Genomic DNA, 20,422 nt, shown 5'->3' with positions numbered 1-20,422 from the left:
CTGCAATGGTTATATAATAATACTTGATACTTACTGTAAGTATAAGCAAATTGAAGAGGCCAGAACCGGCACTTTAGTTTATAAATGAGCCCATAATTAGCTGTCCATGACGCCCATGTGTACGACCCAGCCTTTCTATTCTAAAATGTCACGTGGCACTTAATGACGGTCTTGTCGAGTCTAGGCATATAAAAAAAAATGACAAGATATAAGATTTATTTTTTATGAGTCCTTAAACAGCTCTCTTATACATTTTGGTGCCTCAATAGCGACGAAAAAAAAAAATGCAAATTTGAATTAGATAATCTAGCATTTATAATCATTTTGTAGTTTCCAAATATATATATATATATATATATATATATATATATATATATATATATATATATATATATATATATATATATATATATATATATATATATATATATATATATATATATATATACTGTTTAGTATTTAAAGTTCTCCTGAAGCAGTTCAGCATTTTCACCAACAAACGCATTTTTCCTTAGATTTCCAAATTATTGTGCATAAAAAAATAGCCCAATCCGTCCCCCAAAATAACGCATTTTGGGCCAATTTCTAGTCTATTTAAAAAATTAAGATCCTTCCAAAATGTTACAAGTAGTAGACAATTAGCTCACACCTGAACCCAGATTCTAATAAAACCCAGATTCACTTAATAAAAAATCCAAACGAACAGAAATTATTATGTATATGATAGGGGTTTTCCTCTCCTCAATGCCCCGCCCTTTACGCTAAAGTTTGACTCTTTCTCCCAACTTTATTTTTTAAAACAATAAAGGACTTTAGTGTAAAGAGCGGGGCGTTGAGGAAGAGACCACCCCTTTCGTATACGAAATAATTTCTGTTTGTCTTAGGTTTTGAAATCACTCTTTATTTTCAGTTGAAAAAACTTTTTTCTTATTTATTTAATTTTTGAACGTTTTTGAATTAATGCATGTTTTGATTTTGCCTCACCGCACATCAATAATTAAAACGAAGTTTGCATTTTAATTTTTTTGGCTAAATGGCTTTCTCATAGTTTTGATCTTACGATTTTGATAAAAAAAAAAATGGGTGGAGGAGGATACCTAGCTGCCCTACAATTTTTGGTTACTTAAAAAGGCAGCTAGAACTTTTATTTTCTTAGGAATATTTTTATTAGTAATAAATGCACGTAACGTATGAATTAACTTACGTAACAAAGATCTATATTTGTATATTTTTATTGCGTATATGAGAGGTTTGCTCCCTTCTCTTTACACTAAAGCTTGAATTTCATCCCAATTCTTTAAGAATGACCTCTGAAACCCAAAGATTGTAGAATAAATAATTGAAATTACTAAAAATACTTTAGCGTAGAGAGCGACGAATTGAGGAGAATATGAACCCCCTTATACATGTAATAATTTCTGTTCGTTTTAAATTTTAATGCTGCTCACTACTTCCAGTTCAAAAAACCTTTTTTTTATTTAATTTATCAATGTTTTTTTAAGTAATGCTAGAAAATCCTGCGCCAGAAAATCCTTCATGGAAATTCTCGTCCCTCGTGATAAATTTCTCCATGGAAAGATACTCCCCCATAACCCCCTCCCCCCACGAGAAAAAGTCCCCCTGAAAACGTCTGTAAACTTCCCAATAACCATTATTATGTTTAAACAATGATCAAAATCTATAGCTTGCGTCCCTCCTCGGGGACTGTGGAGGATTAAGTCGTCCACAAGGACGTAGTTCTTAGGTTTTTTGACTATGCTGAACAAAATGGCAAATGGCTAATTTGGTACGGTGACTTTGGGAAACAATGAGTGTGGGAGGGGGCTTAGGTGCATTCCAATTTTTTGGTCGCTTAAAAAGGGCACTCGAACTTTGAACTTCCATTAAAATTAGCCCTCTTAAGACATTTTAGGACCACTGGGTTGATACGAACACCTCTGGAAAAAAACAACAAAAAAACAAACACAGACGCACCCGTGATTTGTTTTTTGGCAAAAAATTCCGAAATGCGTTTTTTGTTCTATCAGATAGCTGCTTACTGGGTAAACAATACTGGGTAAAATATTCTGGGTAAAATAAATAAAGAGGACAATACTATTTCTAAAATAAGGGGAGGGTTGCGTCGATTCTTGGAACTTCAAAATGCACAAACATTTTTTTTCCGATCAATTTGAACTTTCAGGGAAGCAGAATGGTTCAGGGAACTATAATGGGAGCAATACATTTTGGGGAAAAATATGGTTCTGTTGATTGTTTGTGCAATAAATTTGAAACTTTCAATTATTCAAATTGAAAATTAATTTCAATTGTGTGCGTGTGCATGTGTGTGTGTGTGTGTGTGTGTGTGTGTTGTTTTTAGGGGGTGATCATATTGAACTGTAGGTTCTTGAAAATAGGAAAGGCTCATTTAAATAAAAATTAAAATTTCATAGCCCTTTTAAAAGTGACCAAAGAGACTGTGCCACAAAAAAAGTGTTTTCGCCAATTTGTGGCATTAAACCACAATTTGGCTCCATTGAGGACCAAGTTAAAATCAATTAAAAATTATGTAGTGGCTGAACAATTTCTAAGCATCAAAAAACGATATATTGAAATTCCCAATTCCAGAGGATGTAATACCGCATTCCCCTTAAAAGTTAGGCAGTCCATAACAGAGAAAAAGTTAATCTGGACATCTATCTTTACTTTATTTAACCATGTTAATTATTTTATTTTCGTGCAATAGTGTTTAACAATGAGTAATGTCCATTAGCTATTATGAAAGTGGGACAGTTGTTCATTGTTAGATCTGGATTTACCAATAGCCCTATCCTAAGGGCACACATTGCTCTGGGTGCGATAAATTATCACTGAGTCTTTTTTTTTATTAACAAAAACTGGACTGATGTAATCTATCGCTAAAGTCCCAAGTGCACTTTGCCGCTACGCTGCCTATGCACAGAAAAGTGATTTTAAAACAACACAGTTATTTCGTGGCCACTTATAAATCGTCAGATGTCTCCCAAGGACTCCAGCTCAGAGTTTGGTATTACCTCTGTTTTTCATTACTTATGGCGAATAAGTGGTGTTCTTTTAATGCTTCCGCTGTCCCCGAATTTTCGAAGACTTCCGTGAAAATCTTCCAAAAACACTTGGGCCTAGGAGTGTCAAAGGTTTAAATCCGGCTCTGGTTATTGATTAGACGGGGTGTCAGGGCCCTAGAAGAGCGCATCTCAATACCCTAACTGTGTAATCTCCATGACCCTTCTGATATATTTAAGAAGGCGTAGAGGGTGCAGAAATTTATCCATCATCTCCCTTCATTTATACTAAGTCTAAATAAGGGTGTTGTGGGGATCCCTTCTTATCGCAGAAAGATGTTTATGTCATTTGTTTGCAACTAAACTGCTTTGCTTCCTATTTAGTAAATTTTCATATTTCAATAATTACAAGCCGTGCTGTACGCTGGGAACGTAGTATAAATTTCGTCTCTATTAGGTTTTTAGAAGAAACAGCAGAAATAGGTCAATTTGTTCAATTGGCATTGCCTATTAGGCTAATAATTTTCAATTAATTCCCCAGTTGCATAATTATGGCTCCCATATTGACTTCAGAAAATGAAGATTTACAACTTAAACAAGTGGAAGAAAAGGAAAAAACATTCAGAGATTTGGTAAGTCACCAGAAAATGAACACTGATTTGCTACTAGGCTGCTATAATGAACTATCAAATAGCTTAGACTAGGTATAGCTTGAACGGTTGTGTTTGGTGCTAATGCAAAATTACTGCTCCCTAGATGGTAACATTATAAAAAATCTAGAAACTGCTTAAAAAAGTATGATAGGCTATAATATAGCCTTACATAGGCTACCTACATCATTTCTTAGGCACTACACCTTGTAAATTTGTAGTTGACAACATAATTTTGCTAGGTTAAAAATGAATACACTAATTGATGGCCATATTTTGCTCTTGTGTAATTCAATAAAGCTTTTGGGGTAAATTACATTTTGAGCCTTTAAAAGGCTCAAAACAGCCCATATTAACCAAAACTCTAATATGTATTAAAGGAAAGGTAAAATTCTAGTTTAGCTACTTTTCACTCTCTTGGAAAGTGCTTACACTAGGAAAATGAAATTTTCAGGGATTGGTCTACAGCCTAAAATAAGTCCTGGGGGGGGGTTGTTGAAGTACCTACCTCCACTCCTTCTCCCTATAGAGGGCAGTGACCTTTCAAAATCTTTGTGTTATGAGAGTGAAACCTTGCAAAACAAATCTTCTGCATAAACAAAGTGCAAAAAAAAAAAACGTTTTTAGTTTCACAACTTTGCTCAATCCTAGTATATGAGGTTTCAAAGATCTGCAAATACATTTCCTAAATTTTGAGAAAAAACCCATTGATATGGTGTAAAATTCTAGGCTATTCAAATAATAGGAATCACACTTTCTAAACTAACACCAGAGAAAAAGAAACTGATAAATGAAAATTAAGGTAAAATGTTGTAGGTATAGACCTGTCAAGTAGGCAAATTTCTAAGACTTAGAAATCAGAGGAGGATTAATATAGCCTAGTAGCTTGGCAATACCTTCCCAGAGCATGTTTTTGGCCCTGCATTCATCACTGAAAGTTTCATTTTCCCAACCTAACCTCTTTCCAACATAGTGAAGAAGAATTTTAACAAAAAAATGTCTAGTGAGAATTTTTTTTCCATTTGTAGCTGATTCACAAACAGTAACTTTCATTTCCCTTATTCTTCTTTGTAAATTCTATTTTGAAAACAGATTTGTGAGAGTTTTTAAAAAGAGCCTGAAACCCCTCAAAAATTACATCACACCAGAACTGATGTCATTTTTGAGGAGTTTCTAGCTGTTTTTAACAATTCATATACAGTTTATTGAGAAGTGTGTTACTGTAGTAGGGTAAAAAACCAGTATCCAGTTGAGCAAAATTATATAAAACTAAAACCCTTACACCTTGATACCAAAGAGGAAGAATTGTATATATGAATGAATAGCTAAAAATCTAAGCTATGCATCAATATGGTTATTATTAAAATTATTTAAGACCAAACACTTAAAATCATTAGTTTATTAACTTACCTTTAAAGACCTCTTTTTGGAAATACCAATTATCCTATTTTGACATATATATATATATATATATATATATATATATATATATATATATATATATATATATATATATATATATATATATATATATATATATATATATATATATATATATATATATATATATATATATATTATATATATATATATATATATATATATATATATATATATATATATATATATATATATATATATATATATATATATCCTTTCAGTGTTTCAGTTTTATTCACATATTAACAGAAAGCTGATAAATTTTTCTTTTTACTTTCTTGTCAAAACAGAGTCACATTTTTAATCTATGCTGACAAATTATTGGTGCAAATTTCACCAAGAAAGGTGGGCTCTTCTTAGTACCCTCCCATTGCATCATGCTATGGTAATATAGAGCTGATCCAAAAACCCATTTCTATTTTACCAGAATGCCAAAGAAAAGTGGTCTATCACAAAAAGAGGTCTTTTACCCTCTTCCATGTTCTTTCTTGTGGTTTTCTGTAGTTCAGTATAAATAATAAAATATTGTTTTTTTACATCAACTTTTCAAGTGATGGCAGGCAGCATAGTATCATAGAAGCTGTTTAAATAAATGATTGCTTTCTCCCCCTTTATAAGTGCTTCAAGCAATGCATGATCACAGATGTGGTAGAATTTCTCCTAGACTGATTAGTGTGACCCCCACTGAATTCAGAGTAATATAGACTTTTAAATTGTGTGACTCTGGATCAAGCAAAGGTCATGATGACAATATTATTATTGAGGGACTTATGGTACTATATAGTAATGTAGACTGTATTACTATGAAGATGAATGAAATGAAGCTGGTGATGTTAATGAGGCACAAAGTAAGTGTTTTTGCCTTCACAAAACATACTGCATTTGCTCTTACTGATATTAAATAAAAAACAAGTTTTTTAAATGAAACTAAGGAGCAACATTAAAACTTAAAACGAACAGAAATTACTCTGTATATGAAAGGGGCTTTTCCTTTGCAACGCCCTGCTCTTTACGCTAAAGTTTGACTCTTTCTCTTAACTCTACATTTTAAAACAGTAAAAAACTTTAGCATAAAGAGCGGGGCGTTGAGAAGGAAAAGCCCCTTTCATATATGGAGTAATTTCTGTTCGTTTTAAGTTTTAATGTTGCTCCTTACTTTCATTTAAAATTTTTTTTTTTTTTATTTAATTTCTGAACGTTTTTGAATCAATGCATGTTTTGATTTTGGCTCTCCGCAGAGGAATAATTAAAACGAAATTTGTATATTTATTTTTTTTGCTAAATGGCTTTCTCATAATTTTGATCGAATGATTTGAGAAAAAAAGAGCAGGGGAGGAAGCCTAGTTGCCCTCCGATTTTCGGTTCATTAAAAAGGCAACTAGAACTTTTAATTTTTTACAAATGTTTTTATAAATAAAAGATATATGTAACTTATAAATTAGCATACGTAAAGAACTTTTGTATTCTCATGTTTTTTTACATATATGAGGGGGTAATTTTGTCCCAATTCATTAAGAATGACCCCTGAATCACAAAAGTCACAGAATAAATAGTTGAAATTACTAAAAATACTTTAGCAAAGAGCTTTTGAGCAAAGAGCAAGGTATTAGGAGGAGGTGAGCCCCTCATATGGGTAATAATTTCTGTTCGTTTTAAGTTTTAATGCTGCTGCTTACTTCCAGCATGAAAAAAACTTTTTCATATTTATTTTTTCATTGTTTTTTTTAAGTAATGCTAGTAAATCCGGTGCTCCCTTCATGGAAATTTTCTTCCCCCATGACAAATTCCTCGATGGAAAGTTCCCCCAGCATATCCCCCTCTTCTCAACTGCTGCCTCCAACCAAAAAATCCTCCTGAAAATGCCTGTACACTTCCCAATAACCATTACTATGTGTAGGCACTGGTCAAAGTTTTGAACTTGTAACCCCTCCCACAGGGACTGTGGGGGAGTAAGTCGTCCCCAAAGACATAGTTATAAGGTTTTTCGACTACGCTGAATAAAGTGACTATCTCAGAATTTTGATCCGTTGACTTTGGGAAAATAATTAGCGTGGGAGGGGGCCTAGGCGCCCTCCAATTTTTTGGTCACTTAAAAAGGGCACTAGAACTTTTCATTTCCGTTAGAATGAGCCCTCTCACAACATTCTAGGACAACTGGGTCGCTACGATCACCCCTGGGAAAAAAAAAAATAAACACGCATCTGTGATCTGCCTTCTGGCAAAAAATATAAAATTCCATATTTTTGTAGATAGGAACTTGAAAATTCTACAGTAGGGTTCTCTGATATGCTGAATCTAATGGTGTGATTTTCGTTAAGATTCTATGAATTATATGATTATATGGATATATAGATTATATGACAGGGGTGTTTCCCCCTATTTTCTAAAATAACGCAAATTTTCTCAGGCTCGTAACTTTTGATGCGTATAATTAAACTTGATGAAACTTATATATTTAAAATCAGCATTAAAATGCGATTCTTTTGATGTAGCTATTGGTACCAAAATTCCATTTTTTAGAGTTTTGGTTACTATTGAGCCAGGTTGCTCCTTACTACAGTTTGTTACCACGAACTGTTTGATACAGGCTATTATTTACGAAGGTCCCTTTCCTATATTGGACTGTAAAATTTCATAAGAATCTCCCTAAACCACGGTTTATTGCTGGAGCAGCTAAATGTCCAACCTGAATTGCTGCTACTGACCTCTCTTTAATTTTAAAGGAAATTGTAAATAAACTTAAAACCTATTGTTCTGGTATTAAAAAATTTTCGAATTTTAATCCATATTGGAGTGTTAATAATTCACTGCAGGTGATAGATTCTTTAACAATGGTTTCAGCTAAAAGAATTGAGTCTTTCGATTTTGCGACAATGTATACTAATTTATCACTTAATGTAGTGTTTGATAATTTAAAAACTGTTATCAAGAAATCTTTCATCTTATCTAGTAAAAGGTTCTTAAAAATAGACACTTATAATAAAAAAGCTATATGGACAAATTGCTTTAATACTACAGTTAACTTGAGATGTTACAGCTTGGATATGATTTTTGAGTTATTAGAATTTGTTTTATACAATACTTATATAAGATTTGGGGGTGATTTGTACAAGCAAATTGTGGGAATTCCCATGGGGGGGGGGAATGCCAGCCCATTTATAGCTGACTTGTTTTTAAGTCAACTAGAATATAAATATATGATGGATAAGAATAATCCAATTAATTTAAAACATGTTTTGTCAAATAATAAAAGATATTTAGATGATATTTTGGTCTTAAATTTTAAGGATTTCATTGATATTTCTAAAAATATATATCCATCAGAGCTTATTCTTGAGCCTAGTCATGGCGCTGGTCATGAAGATCATTTCTTAGATTTAAATATTTTTATTTGTGATAATAATAAATTAAGTTTTAAAATGTATAATAAAACGGTAATAAAAATGTATAATAAACTGTTACCAAGAAATCTTTCATCTTATCTAGTAAAAGGTTCTTAAAAATAGACACTTATAATAAAAAAGCTATATGGACAAATTGCTTTAATACTACAGTTAACTTGAGATGTTACAGCTTGGATATGATTTTTGAGTTATTAGAATTTGTTTTATACAATACTTATATAAGATTTGGGGGGTGATTTGTACAAGCAAATTGTGGGAATTCCCATGGGGGGGAATGCCAGCCCATTTATAGCTAACTTGTTTTTAAGTCAACTAGAATATAAATATATGATGGATAAGAATAATCCAATTAATTTAAAACATGTTTTGTCAAATAATAAAAGATATTTAGATGATATTTTGGTCTTAAATTGTAAGGATTTCATTGATATTTCTAAAAATATATATCCATCAGAGCTTATTCTTGAGCCTAGTCATGGCGCTGGTCATGAAGATCATTTCTTAGATTTAAATATTTTTATTTGTGACAATAATAAATTAAGTTCTAAAATGTATAATAAAACGGATGATTTTGATTTTGAAGTGATTAGTTTCCCATTCCCTGAAAGTAATATACACTCAAATATCACATATTCAGCGTTTTTCTCACAGTTACTTCGTTATGCAAGGATTTGTAGTATATATATTGATTTTAAAAATAGATGTAAAATCTTTAGCCAAAAATTGATATCAAGAGGTTTTTCTGCAAATAAATTAACTTGGCAATTTAAAAAATTTAGCTTTCATTATAACGAACTTTTAAATAAATATCAAAAGAATTATCTAGAAATACTTAAAGAAATTTTCAACTAATTTCGGAGGTTCGAGAAATGTTGTCGCAGCACCATTTATTATGAATTGTGTTTCTAATTGAGCGGATTGTTTTAAAAATTAGACACATGGTAAAGATGAATTCTATAATTGTTTAGTTCATTCAGGTTTTTTGCAATGTGTTAATATTTGTGATTTGGTAAATTTTATAATATTTAGTTTACCTATTGTTGCTAAAAAGAGGGATATATTAACAGGATAAGCTTGTTTTGGTTTTACTTGGTTGTTTTACATTTGCTGTTTTTTTTTCTTTCATAGGCATGTATTTTGGGGGTGATACCCAACGCAGGGATGCCATGGATATTCTATGGTAGCCACAACACTGTGCTGGGTAGATAATTTAAAGTGGCAAAACCCTATATAGGCCAGTGTATTCTCCTGATGAGCCCTTGTGTTGGGTTATTGCCTCTGAATTATTTGTCTATATTATTTTTTCTATTGTTTGGTAAATGACGACTTATACTTATTGACGACCTGACTGCCTGTCCATGGATTATTCTTTATGGTTGATTGTGTATGGCTATGCTGTTTGACCTATGTGATTGTATGGATGAGTAGGGTTAAGGTCTCATTCAAGTGCTGGTCTATATTAATCACTAATTTAGGAAAACAGTCTTCCTTTTCTCCTTCTGTCTCTCTTTTTTTTTTTGTGTGTTTGTGCTGTTGCATTGGTGATTTCTCTTTTCATGATATATTAATAAACCCTTCTATTCGCCTACGCAGAGGTGTACATAATATAACCGGGAAAAGTGGTCACCCAATCGCTTAGTTTGGCTGAAGCATAATTTTGAACAGTTCTTCATTACATTTATATTAATCTGTCAACTACCAAGAGTCCCCCTGCCTTACTTCAGCTAGACCTTAATTTTACAATATTTTGGTTTAGTTACACAAATCTGTGCAGAAAGAAAGGATAGTCGAAATTCATTCAAAGCTATATTGATTAAATAAAAAAAAAAAAAAAACAAGTTTTTTCAACTGAAAGTAAGGAGCGACATAAAAACTTAAAACGAACAGAAATTACTTTGTATATGAAAGGGGCTGCTTCCTCATCAACGCCCCGCTCTTTACGCTAAAGTTTGACTCTTTCTCTCAACTCTTCTTTTTAAAACAGTAAAAAGCTCTAGAACCATCAGGGGGAATGGGGTGCATTGTCAGAAAAGCAAACATGATATATTGAAAGAGTGTAAAACAAGAAATCTAATTGCATGATTTTATTTGATTAGCATATTTCCTTTAGATGTGGTCAAACACAGCAAATTTATCCTCATTCAACCTAACCCAACCTGTTGCAGGGCCTGAATTGAATTAGGATTGACTTGAATGAGGGTTGAGTTAAATCAGGTCAAATTAAATGATGGCTGAATTTAATGGGGGTTGAGCTAAACAGAGGTTAAGTTGAATGGGGCAGAGCTACATGAGAATTACTTTTGAAACTGTCAAAGCAAGGAAGCCCACATAAAAAGCAAAACTACAAAAACACAGAGTTTTTAGCATATATTTTTTTACAGCAAATGTATGTGCTTCTTTTACTGAAATGGGCAGTGCCACCTGTTTTCTCAATGATTTAATGTTTAATCTTCTTTTTTATTCTACAGCTGTAATTGATTCTAGGCATAAGTTACTTGTAATTAAATTCAAGTTCAAATGCCATTGGGAGAGGAGTAAGACGCCTCCCCTCAAAGATGAGCCATATAGTGCACAGAATTATGTTTTATAATCATAGAATTTTACCAGTAATGGCTGACCCGCAACTATCTCCCATTTGGCAGATTCAAAATATGTGACCAAGTTGTATTTTTACCTTAAATTGCATTGTCCAGCAAAATAAGGATTAAATCCTGTAGAATTGTTGGTTAATGATGCCAATGGTTAGACATCTCAACAGCATCCCACTCAGTTTGCCACTAAGTTGAATGGGGCAGAGCTACATGAGAATTACTTTTGAAACTGTCAAAGCAAGGAAGCCCACATAAAAAGAACCTTGATCCCTTTAAACTACAGTGTTTTTAGCATGTATTTTTTACAGCAAATGTATGTGCTTCTTTTACTGAAATGGGCAGTGCCACCTGTTTTCTCAATGATTTAATGTTTAATCTTCTTTTTTATTCTACAGCTGTAATTGATTCTAGGCATAAGTTACTTGTAATTAAATTCAAGTTCAAATGCCATTGGGAGAGGAGTAAGACCCCTCCCCTCAAAGATGAGCCATATAGTGCACAGAATTATGTTTTATAATCATAGAATTTTACCAGTAATGGCTGACCCGCAACTATCTCCCATTTGGCAAATTCAAAATATGTGACCAAGTTGTATTTTTACCTTAAATTGCATTGTCCAGCAAAATAAGGATTAAATCCTGTAGAATTGTTGGTTAATGATGCCAATGGTTAGACATCTCAACAGCATCCCACTCAGTTTGCCACTAAGTTGAATGGGCAGAGCTACTTGGGAATTATTTTTGAAACTGTCAAAGCAAGGAAGCCCACAGACAAAGCACCTTGACCCCTTTAAAGTACATTGTTTTTAGTATTCATTTTTTACATCAAATTTATGTGCTTCTTTTACTGAAATGGGCAGTGTCTCCTGTTTTGTCAATGATTTAATGTTTAATCTTCTTTTTCTTTCAACAGCTGTAATTGATTCTAGGCATAAGTTACTTGTAATTAACTACAAGTTCAAATGTCATTGGGAGAGGAGTAAGACCCCTCCCCTCAAAGATGAACCAGGGGCTAGCAAAACACATGCCAAACTCGAAGTTAGGCCTGGCCAATGCCTTATATAATTTAGTCATCACTATAGGTGACCTACTAGTGATTGTTCTTTTTATAAGTCCAAGGCTTTGGAGTGCTTTGGCTACAGTTGTCTGTGTGTGCATAGTGAATTTTAGTTGTTTATCCACTGTGACCCCCAGTCTCTCTCCACTTCAGACAAGATGATAATCTGTCTTGATCTGTCCATCCCTAATAAACCAGCTGTAGTTTAAAGGGATCAAGGTGCTTTTTATGTGGGCTTCCTTGCTTTGACAGTTTCAAAAGTAATTCTCATGTAGCTCTGCCCCATTCAACTTAACCTCTGTTTAGCTCAACCCCCATTAAATTCAGCCATCATTTAATTTGACCTGATTTAACTCAACCCTCATTCAAGTCAATCCTAATTCAATTCAGGCCCTGCAACAGGTTGTTGGGAAGGGATAGGGAAACAAGCTTGAAAACATCTTCCTATGTATTAATTCAGAATAAAAATACCCTAAAATAGAGTTATGTCAGTTTACCCTATAATGTAAGGTCCATTATTATATTCTTTTATGCTATATTATCTTCATTTGTTAAAAAAATGCTAATAAATTTTTTTCAATCTTGGAAAGTTGTTCAAGTTGGCAAATTAAAAAAATTGGAAATGGTTATACTTGCTAGATTAGTGCATTTAGCAAGTTCTTTCTACAAGGGAGGGCCTTTGTACATACTTTTAAACATTTGATGCTAGGTGAATACCAACCTTAGAAATAGATCCACAGTTGGGTTGTCACTATGGGTACTCAAGATGTATGGGAAAAGTATTGTTGAATATGTGACAGTTGTGGAATCCATATATATAGATATAAAGATAGACATAAGAGAAAGATAGACATAACCATTAAATACTTGCTGAACATGGTATAGTTGAAGAACTCAAGCAAAGAGGTGATGCTGGCGGAGGACTCCCTAAACACAAAAACTCACATTTGGCAGCATTAACTGAAAGGCCTAGTGCGGACATTGTGGCTGAAAGCTGGTCAAAGTCGGCAATCAGACTTTGTTTTGTCTGGTTAAGAAGCAAAATATCATCAGCATAAGCAACGTGACTAATGCCTAAGCTTTTATTGTAAAATGTGACGGTTGAAGACGTTGGAGACACAAAGCTAAAAGACTCTCAAATATGATCAAAGATAGCACTGCACCTTGCCTAACGCCTTTTTAACAGGAATATGCTCCCCTACAATACCGTTCCACTTCACCCCAACTGAAGAATTACCATACCAATACTTAAGCACAGAAACAACAGAAAAGTTAACGCCAGACGCTGCTAGAGAAAACAAAGCATCTGAATGAATTACATTGTCAAAAGTACTGGATATATTAACAGTAAAACAATGTAGGGGACTTTTTTGAGCAACAGCTTGTTTCATTAGCCAACCCACAATATGGTGAGCTTGAACGCAGCCCATACCTTTTCTAAACCAAGCTGGAAGGGTGTAAAATCACACTTGATGTTAATGGCCAGTAGCAGCACATATTCAAATAGTTTACTAACAAAACAAGACGCAGTGATAGGACGGTAATTAGAGCAAGCACTGGGATCCTTACCTCTCTTAACAATGCAAGATATACAACGGGAAAAAAATACTATCTGGCTCAATGGACTCTGCCAAGGACACATGAAACAATAAGCCGAAATATAAACCAAAAATATTGAAACACTCTAAAAAATTCTTTACTGTATTTTACATGTTTTTCTCATAAATCCTTTTATTAATTGTCTGATTTTTTTTTTTTACTAGGGCCAATAATGCCATTCTCTTGGGAAATTTTTATCATGTATGTTGTAAATTTTCATATACAATCAACATCCACTTTTTTTTTAACCTTGATTCCTGTCCTTCTAAAAGCATCCCAGAAACCCAAGAATAAGAAACATTATTGCATAATGTTGACAGGAATCTTTGCTGATCTGGGACTGTTACTGTGTATAGTAATTCCCAGAAAAACAATTTTCTGGACTACATATCACTATACAAATAATTTAGAAATTTGATTGCTATCATCATAAAGAAAATATTATTTTCAGACCTAATTATTCCTTTTTTATAGTTGCTATTGAAAAAAAAAAAAAACCCTAGTCTGAGTTGTTAGTCCAAAATCCTTTCATGTTTGATGAATGCAACCAAATTATGCAATCTTCCCAATTTCGTCCAACCAACATGATTGTGTAGCCTACTTAGAGAATTTTTAAGACGTATTAACTTGGATTTGTTTCTTTCTTTCCAGATAATTTAGTGAGCCTAGTTGCAAAAGCTGGAAATTGCTTTGTTTTTCTCAAAACTTTTTAAGACGGTACACATTCATTGATAAGCAATAACTAAGGAAGAGATATAGATCAAATTAAATCAATGAATGAAAACTAGGCCAGTGGCTCTAAATTTTCTATAGTCTCTTGATGTTTTAGTTCACTTCAACATTTAAATGTATTTTAATAGGCATAGCTGGACTTTAAAAATTATAAGGAAAGATCCAAGTTTGACCTGAGCTACAAAATGTAACAACTTTGTTGCAATAGGCCAAATTGACTGAATAAACAGATTATGAAGTTTATTTTAAAACGCAACATAATCAAAATACGATTTATACCTACAAAATAAATTAAAAAAAAAACTTTTTCGAACTGAAAATAAAGAGCAACATCTAAACTTAAAACTAACATAAATTATTACGTATATGAGGGGGATTACCCCCTCCTCATTTCAATATCTTGCTCTTTATGATATAGTTTGAGTTTTTGTCCCAATTCTTTAAGAATGACTCCTGAAGCAAAAGGGCCATTTAATTAGAATAATAACCTTTAAAAAAAAAAAAAATTCTCAAAAACTATAGCGGAAAGAGCGGGGTTTTGAGGAGGAGGCAACTCCCTCATATACATAAAAATTTCTGTTTGTTTTAAGTTTCGATATTGCTCCTTACTTTCAGTTGAAAAACACTTTTTTTTAAAATTTAATTTCTGATAGTTTTTAAATAATGCCAGGAAATTCAGCTACCTGTCCATGAAAATTTTTATCCCCCCACTGAAAATACGCCCGTGGAAAGTTCTTTCCCCGTAAGATACCTCCCCCCTCACCCCTAAGAAAATTTCCCTCGACAATTCCATTCTAGCTGAAAATTCCCTCTGGAAAATTTCTTGCAGACAATTCTGGCTGAAATTTTTTCTTTACACACTTTAATCTGAAAACGATTAATTTCTGATGGTTTTTAAATCATGCTGGAAATCTCCCCCCCCCCTCCCATATGTCCCCCAGTAGAAAGTAGCTCCTGCAAAAAAATCCCTCTGAAAAACTCATCCTGTGGGAGATTCCCCCATGGAGAATTTCTCCCGTGGAAAATCTCTCCTCCTGCGGAAAGATACTCTAGAAAACTGTAACCCGGTTCGCCTTAACATCTCCAGATGTAAAATTGAGTCGGCAAAGATAAAGTAAGACAAGTAAAAAATAATTTCGTATAGAAATTTTAGCAAACTCCCCAAGCGTAAAATTTCCCTTGGAAAGCTTGCCCCCTGGAAAATTATCCTCATGGAAAATACCCCAGCAGAAAATTCACCCCCCCCCCAAAAAAAAATGTCCTTATACTTCCCGATAAGAAATACTATGCGTAAACAATGGTCTAATTTCACGACTTAGAGACCTTTCTCCATGGGCTGTGGGGGGGTCATGTTATCCCCAAAGTTATAGTTACTGGGCTTCTCAACTATGCTGAACAAAATGACTATATCAACATTTTGATCAGAAAACTTTGAGGAGAAAAAGGGGGTGGGATTGTTGCCTTCCTATCTTTTTGGAGTGTGAATGAGCCCTTTCTCGATATTCCAGGGATATTAGTTTGATGCAATCACCCCTTAAAAAAAACACACATCCATGATCTTTCTTCTGGTAAAAATACAAAATTCCAAATTTTTATATATGGGAGCTTGAAACTTCTACAACAGGATCGTCGAATACGCTGAACCTTATGGTATGGTTTTCATTAAGATTCCTTGACTTTTATGGGGTGTTTCACCCCTTTTTCGAAAATTATGCCTTTTTTCTCAGGCTTGAAGCTTTTGATGGGTAACACTAAACATAAATAATTTCATATATTTGGAATAAGCATAACAAGCCAATTCTTTTGATATATCCATTAATATCAACATTCCGTCATTTAGAGTTTTGGTTACTATTGAGCTGCATCACTCCTTACTTACAGTTCGTTGCCACGAACTGTTTGACACTGCTCTACCTTAAAGAAGCGAAGAGGAAAGTCCACCTCCTTAAAAACTGTGATTTTTATCGTTTCGGAAGTCTGTTGTTTTTTCCTAAAAAATATTCTTCGGCCACCAATACTTCAGACCAAAAGGTTTAGTCTTGCCAAAAAAGTGAAACATTTTCTCTTATTACAAAGTCCTATGATTTTAATACTTTTGGTCTTCCAGGAGATAGGAGTGGGAAGAGAAACTCCCCATTGTAACATCATACCTTCCTTTTTGCTATTACCCATTATGCCCAGTACTTTGTCATCATTAGATCTAAAACATGCAGTTATAGCCCATTTTTGGACAGAGTTGCAACAAAGACAATATCTTAAAAAAATTATCCCATTATCATTATCACTCGGACTATCTGTCTTGGCTTTTTCTACGATTAAAAAAAAAACAAAAAAAAAGTTTTTCTAAACTGAAAGTAAGGAGCGACATTAAAACTCGAAACGAACAGAAATTATTCCGTATATGAAAGGAACTATCCCCTCCTCAACGCCCCGCTCTTTACGCTAAAGTATTTATTGTTTTAAAAAGTAGAGTTTTGAGCGTTGAGGAGAGGACAGCCCCTTTCATGTACGGAATAATTTTTGCTTTAATCTCGCTCCTTACTTTCTGTTAAAAAAAATTTTATATTTAATTTCTGAACGTTTTTGAATTAATGCAGGTTTTGATTTTGGCTCACCGTACATGAATAATACAAACGAAATTTGCATATTAATCTTGCTTCTTTTTTTTTAGCTAAATGGCTTTCTCAAAGTTTGATTGGGCGATTTTGAGAAAAAAGGGGTGAAGAGGGGGCCTAGGTGCCCTCCAATTTCTTTGATTACTTAAAAAGGCCATTAGAACTTTTAATTTTATTTACGATCGTTTTAATTAGTAATAAATATATGTAATTGACAAGTCAACTTACGTAACGAACTTCTATATTCGTATATTGTTATTACGTATATGAGGGGGTCTGCCCCCTGGTCAATGCCTCGCTCTTTACACTAAAATTTGAATTTTGTTCCAATTCTTTAAGAATTACCCCTGAATCACAAAGACCGTTTAATTAGAATACATAGCTCTTTTGAAATTACTAAAATACTTTAGCGTAAAGAGATAGGTATTGACGAGGGACCAACCCCCTCGCATACCAAATAATTTATGTTCGTTTCAAGCTTTAATGTTGCTCCTTACTTTCAGTCAAATTTTTTTTTTTAATTTAATTTCTCACTGATTTTTTAAATAACGCTGGAAAATCCTGCGCCTCCTTCATTGTAATTCTCTTCCCCCATGGAAAGACCCTTTCATGTAACCCCCTTCCTCCAACCCCTCTTCCACCAGAAAAAATCCCCCCTGAAAACGTCAGTATACTTCCCAATAACCAATACTATATATAAATAAATAAAAAAAACCCAGTTTTTTTAAATGAAAGTAAGGAGCAACATAAAAACTTAAAACGAACAGAAATTACTCCGTATATCAAAGGGGCTTTCCCCCCTCAACGCCTCGCTCTTTACGCTAAAGTTTGACTCTTTCTCTTAACTCTATTTTTAAAACAGTAAGAAACTTTAGCGTAAAGAGCGGGGCGCTGAGGAGAAAAAGCCCCTTTCATATACGGAGTAATTTCTGTTCGTTTTAAGTTTTAATGTTGCTCCTTACTTTCATTTAAAAAAACTTGTTTTTTGTTAGTTAATTTCCGGACGTTTTTGAATTAATGCATGTTTTGATCTTGGCTCTCCGCACATAAATAATTAAAACGAAATTTGCATATTAATTAATTGCAATTAATCGGAAGATTTTGGGGAAAAAGGAGCGAGGGAGGAGGCCTAGTTGCCCTCCAATTTTTTGATGACTTAAAAAAGCAATTGGAACTTTTAATTTTTTACAAACGTTTTCATTGGTAAAAATATACGTAACTTACGAACTAATTTACGTAACGAACTTCTATATTCGTATGTTTTTATTGCGTGTATGAGGGGGTTCAACCCTCGTCGATACCTCGCTCTTTACCCTAAAGCTTAAATTTTGTCCCAATTCCTCAAGAATGAGCTCTGAATCACAAAGGCCGTAGAATAAATAGTTAAAATTACTAAAATTACTTTAGCGTAAAGAGTGAGGTATAATACAACAGCAAAAGAGAAAATAATGAGGACTTTTTTCCCAAGACAGTGAACCAACAAAACCTATTTGAATATTTCGGCCCTATATCTAAGGGCCGTCTTTAGCAAAGAAAAAATTAAAACAATAAAACACTTACAATAAAAGTTCTCAGTTAAAAATGGATTTTTAACTGAATTTTTAACTGAATTAAAAAATGGATTTTTAACTGAGAACTTTTATTGTAAGTGTTTTATTGTTTTTATTCTTTCTTTGCTGAAGACGGCCCTTAGATATAGGGCCGAAATATTCAAATAGGTTTTGTTGGTTCACTGTCTTGGGAAAAAGTCCTCATTATTCTCTCTTTTGTTGTTGTATTATGGAAAGACAGTGTGGTCTTCGTCATTATTTAAGTAAGGTATAACGAGGAGGTAAGCCCCTCATATGCGTAACATTTTTTGTTCGTTCAAAGTTTTAATGCTGCTCCTTACTTTCAGTAGAAAAAACTTTTCATATTTGTTTTTTCATTGTTTTTTTCAAATAATGCTAGAAAATCCTGCGCCCCCTTCATTGAAATTCTCTTCCCCCATGACAAGCTTCTCCATGGAAATATCCTCCCACGTACCCCCCCTCAAATCTCTCCCCTAAACAAAAAAAAATCCCCTTGAAAACGTCTGTACACTTCCCAGTAACCATTACTATGTGTAAACACTGGTCAAAGTTTGTAACTTGCAGCCCCTCCCACGGGGACTGCGGGGGAGTAAGTCGTCCCTTAACACATAGTTATTAGGTTTTTCGACTATGGTGAATAAAATGGCTATTTCAGAATTTTGATCCGGTGACTTTTGGGAAAAAATGAGCGTGGGAGGGGGCCTAGGTGCCCCCCAATTTTTTTGGTCACTTAGAAAGGCCGCTAGAACTTTTAATTTCCGTTAGAGTGAGTCCTCTCACGACATTCTAGGACCACTGGGTCGATACGATCACCCCTGGGAAAAAAACAAACAAAAAAACAAATAAACACGCATCCGTGATCTGTCTTCTGGCAAAAAATGCGAAATTCCACATTTTTGTAGATAGGAGCTTGAAACTTCTACAATAAGGTTCTCTGATACGCTGAATCTGATGGTGTGCTTTTCGTTAATATTGTATCACTTTTAGGGGGTGTTTCCCCCTATTTTTTAAAATGAGGCAAATTTTCTCAGGCTCGTAACTTTTGATGGGTATAAATGACCTTGATGAAACTTATGTATTTAAAATCAGTATTAAAATTCGATTCTTTTGATGTAACTATTGGTATCAAAATTCCATCTTTTAAAGTTTCGGTTACTATTGAGCCGGGTCGCTCCTTACTACAGTTCGTTACCACGAACTCTTTGACAATGGGGAAAGTTCATAACTTGCAGCCCTTCCACTGAGGACTGTGAGGAATTAAGTCGTCCTCAAAGACATAGTTATTAGATTTTTTGATTATATTGAACAAAATGGCTATCACACAATTTTGCTCCGGTGATTTGGGGAAAAATGAGCATGGGAGGTAAAAACTAGTTGCCTTCCAATTTTTGGGTCTCTTAAAAAGGGGACTAGAATTTTTGATTTCTGTTAAAATGAACCCTCTTGCGATATTCTATGACCACTGGGTCGATACGATTGCCCCTGGGAAAAAAGCAAACAAAAAAACAAATAAACACGCCCCCGTGATCACGCCTCTGGCAAAAAATACAAAATTTCACATTTTTGCAGATAAGAGTTTGAAACCTCTACAGTAGCGTTCTCTGATACACTGAAACTGATAGTGTGATTTTCATTGAAATTTAAAGACCTTTAGAGGATGTTTCCTCCTTCATAAATTTTGATGGGTAACACTAAACTTGATGAAACTTACATATTTAATAAAATTAACATAAAAATCCGATTC

The 20,422-nt window shown here is 33.7% G+C and overlaps 1 protein-coding gene across 1 annotated transcript in view; it reads left to right on the top strand.

Moving 5' to 3' along the window:
• The first annotated feature begins 3,474 nt into the window (after positions 1–3,474).
• Positions 3,475–20,422, top strand: part of LOC136039240 (probable ATP-dependent RNA helicase DDX47) — a 54,517-nt gene continuing 37,569 nt past the window's right edge. The window contains exon 1 of the mRNA XM_065722792.1: positions 3,475–3,652. Coding sequence (XP_065578864.1) covers positions 3,572–3,652 — 81 coding nt within the window. The 5' untranslated portion in view covers positions 3,475–3,571. The remainder of the gene's footprint in view (positions 3,653–20,422) is intronic.

This window comes from Artemia franciscana, chromosome 19 (genome assembly GCF_032884065.1).
Source record: "Artemia franciscana chromosome 19, ASM3288406v1, whole genome shotgun sequence".
Lineage (NCBI taxonomy): Eukaryota > Metazoa > Arthropoda > Branchiopoda > Anostraca > Artemiidae > Artemia > Artemia franciscana.
Note: the sequence above shows the minus strand (reverse complement) of the source record. Positions and strands in the feature narration are given on the sequence as shown.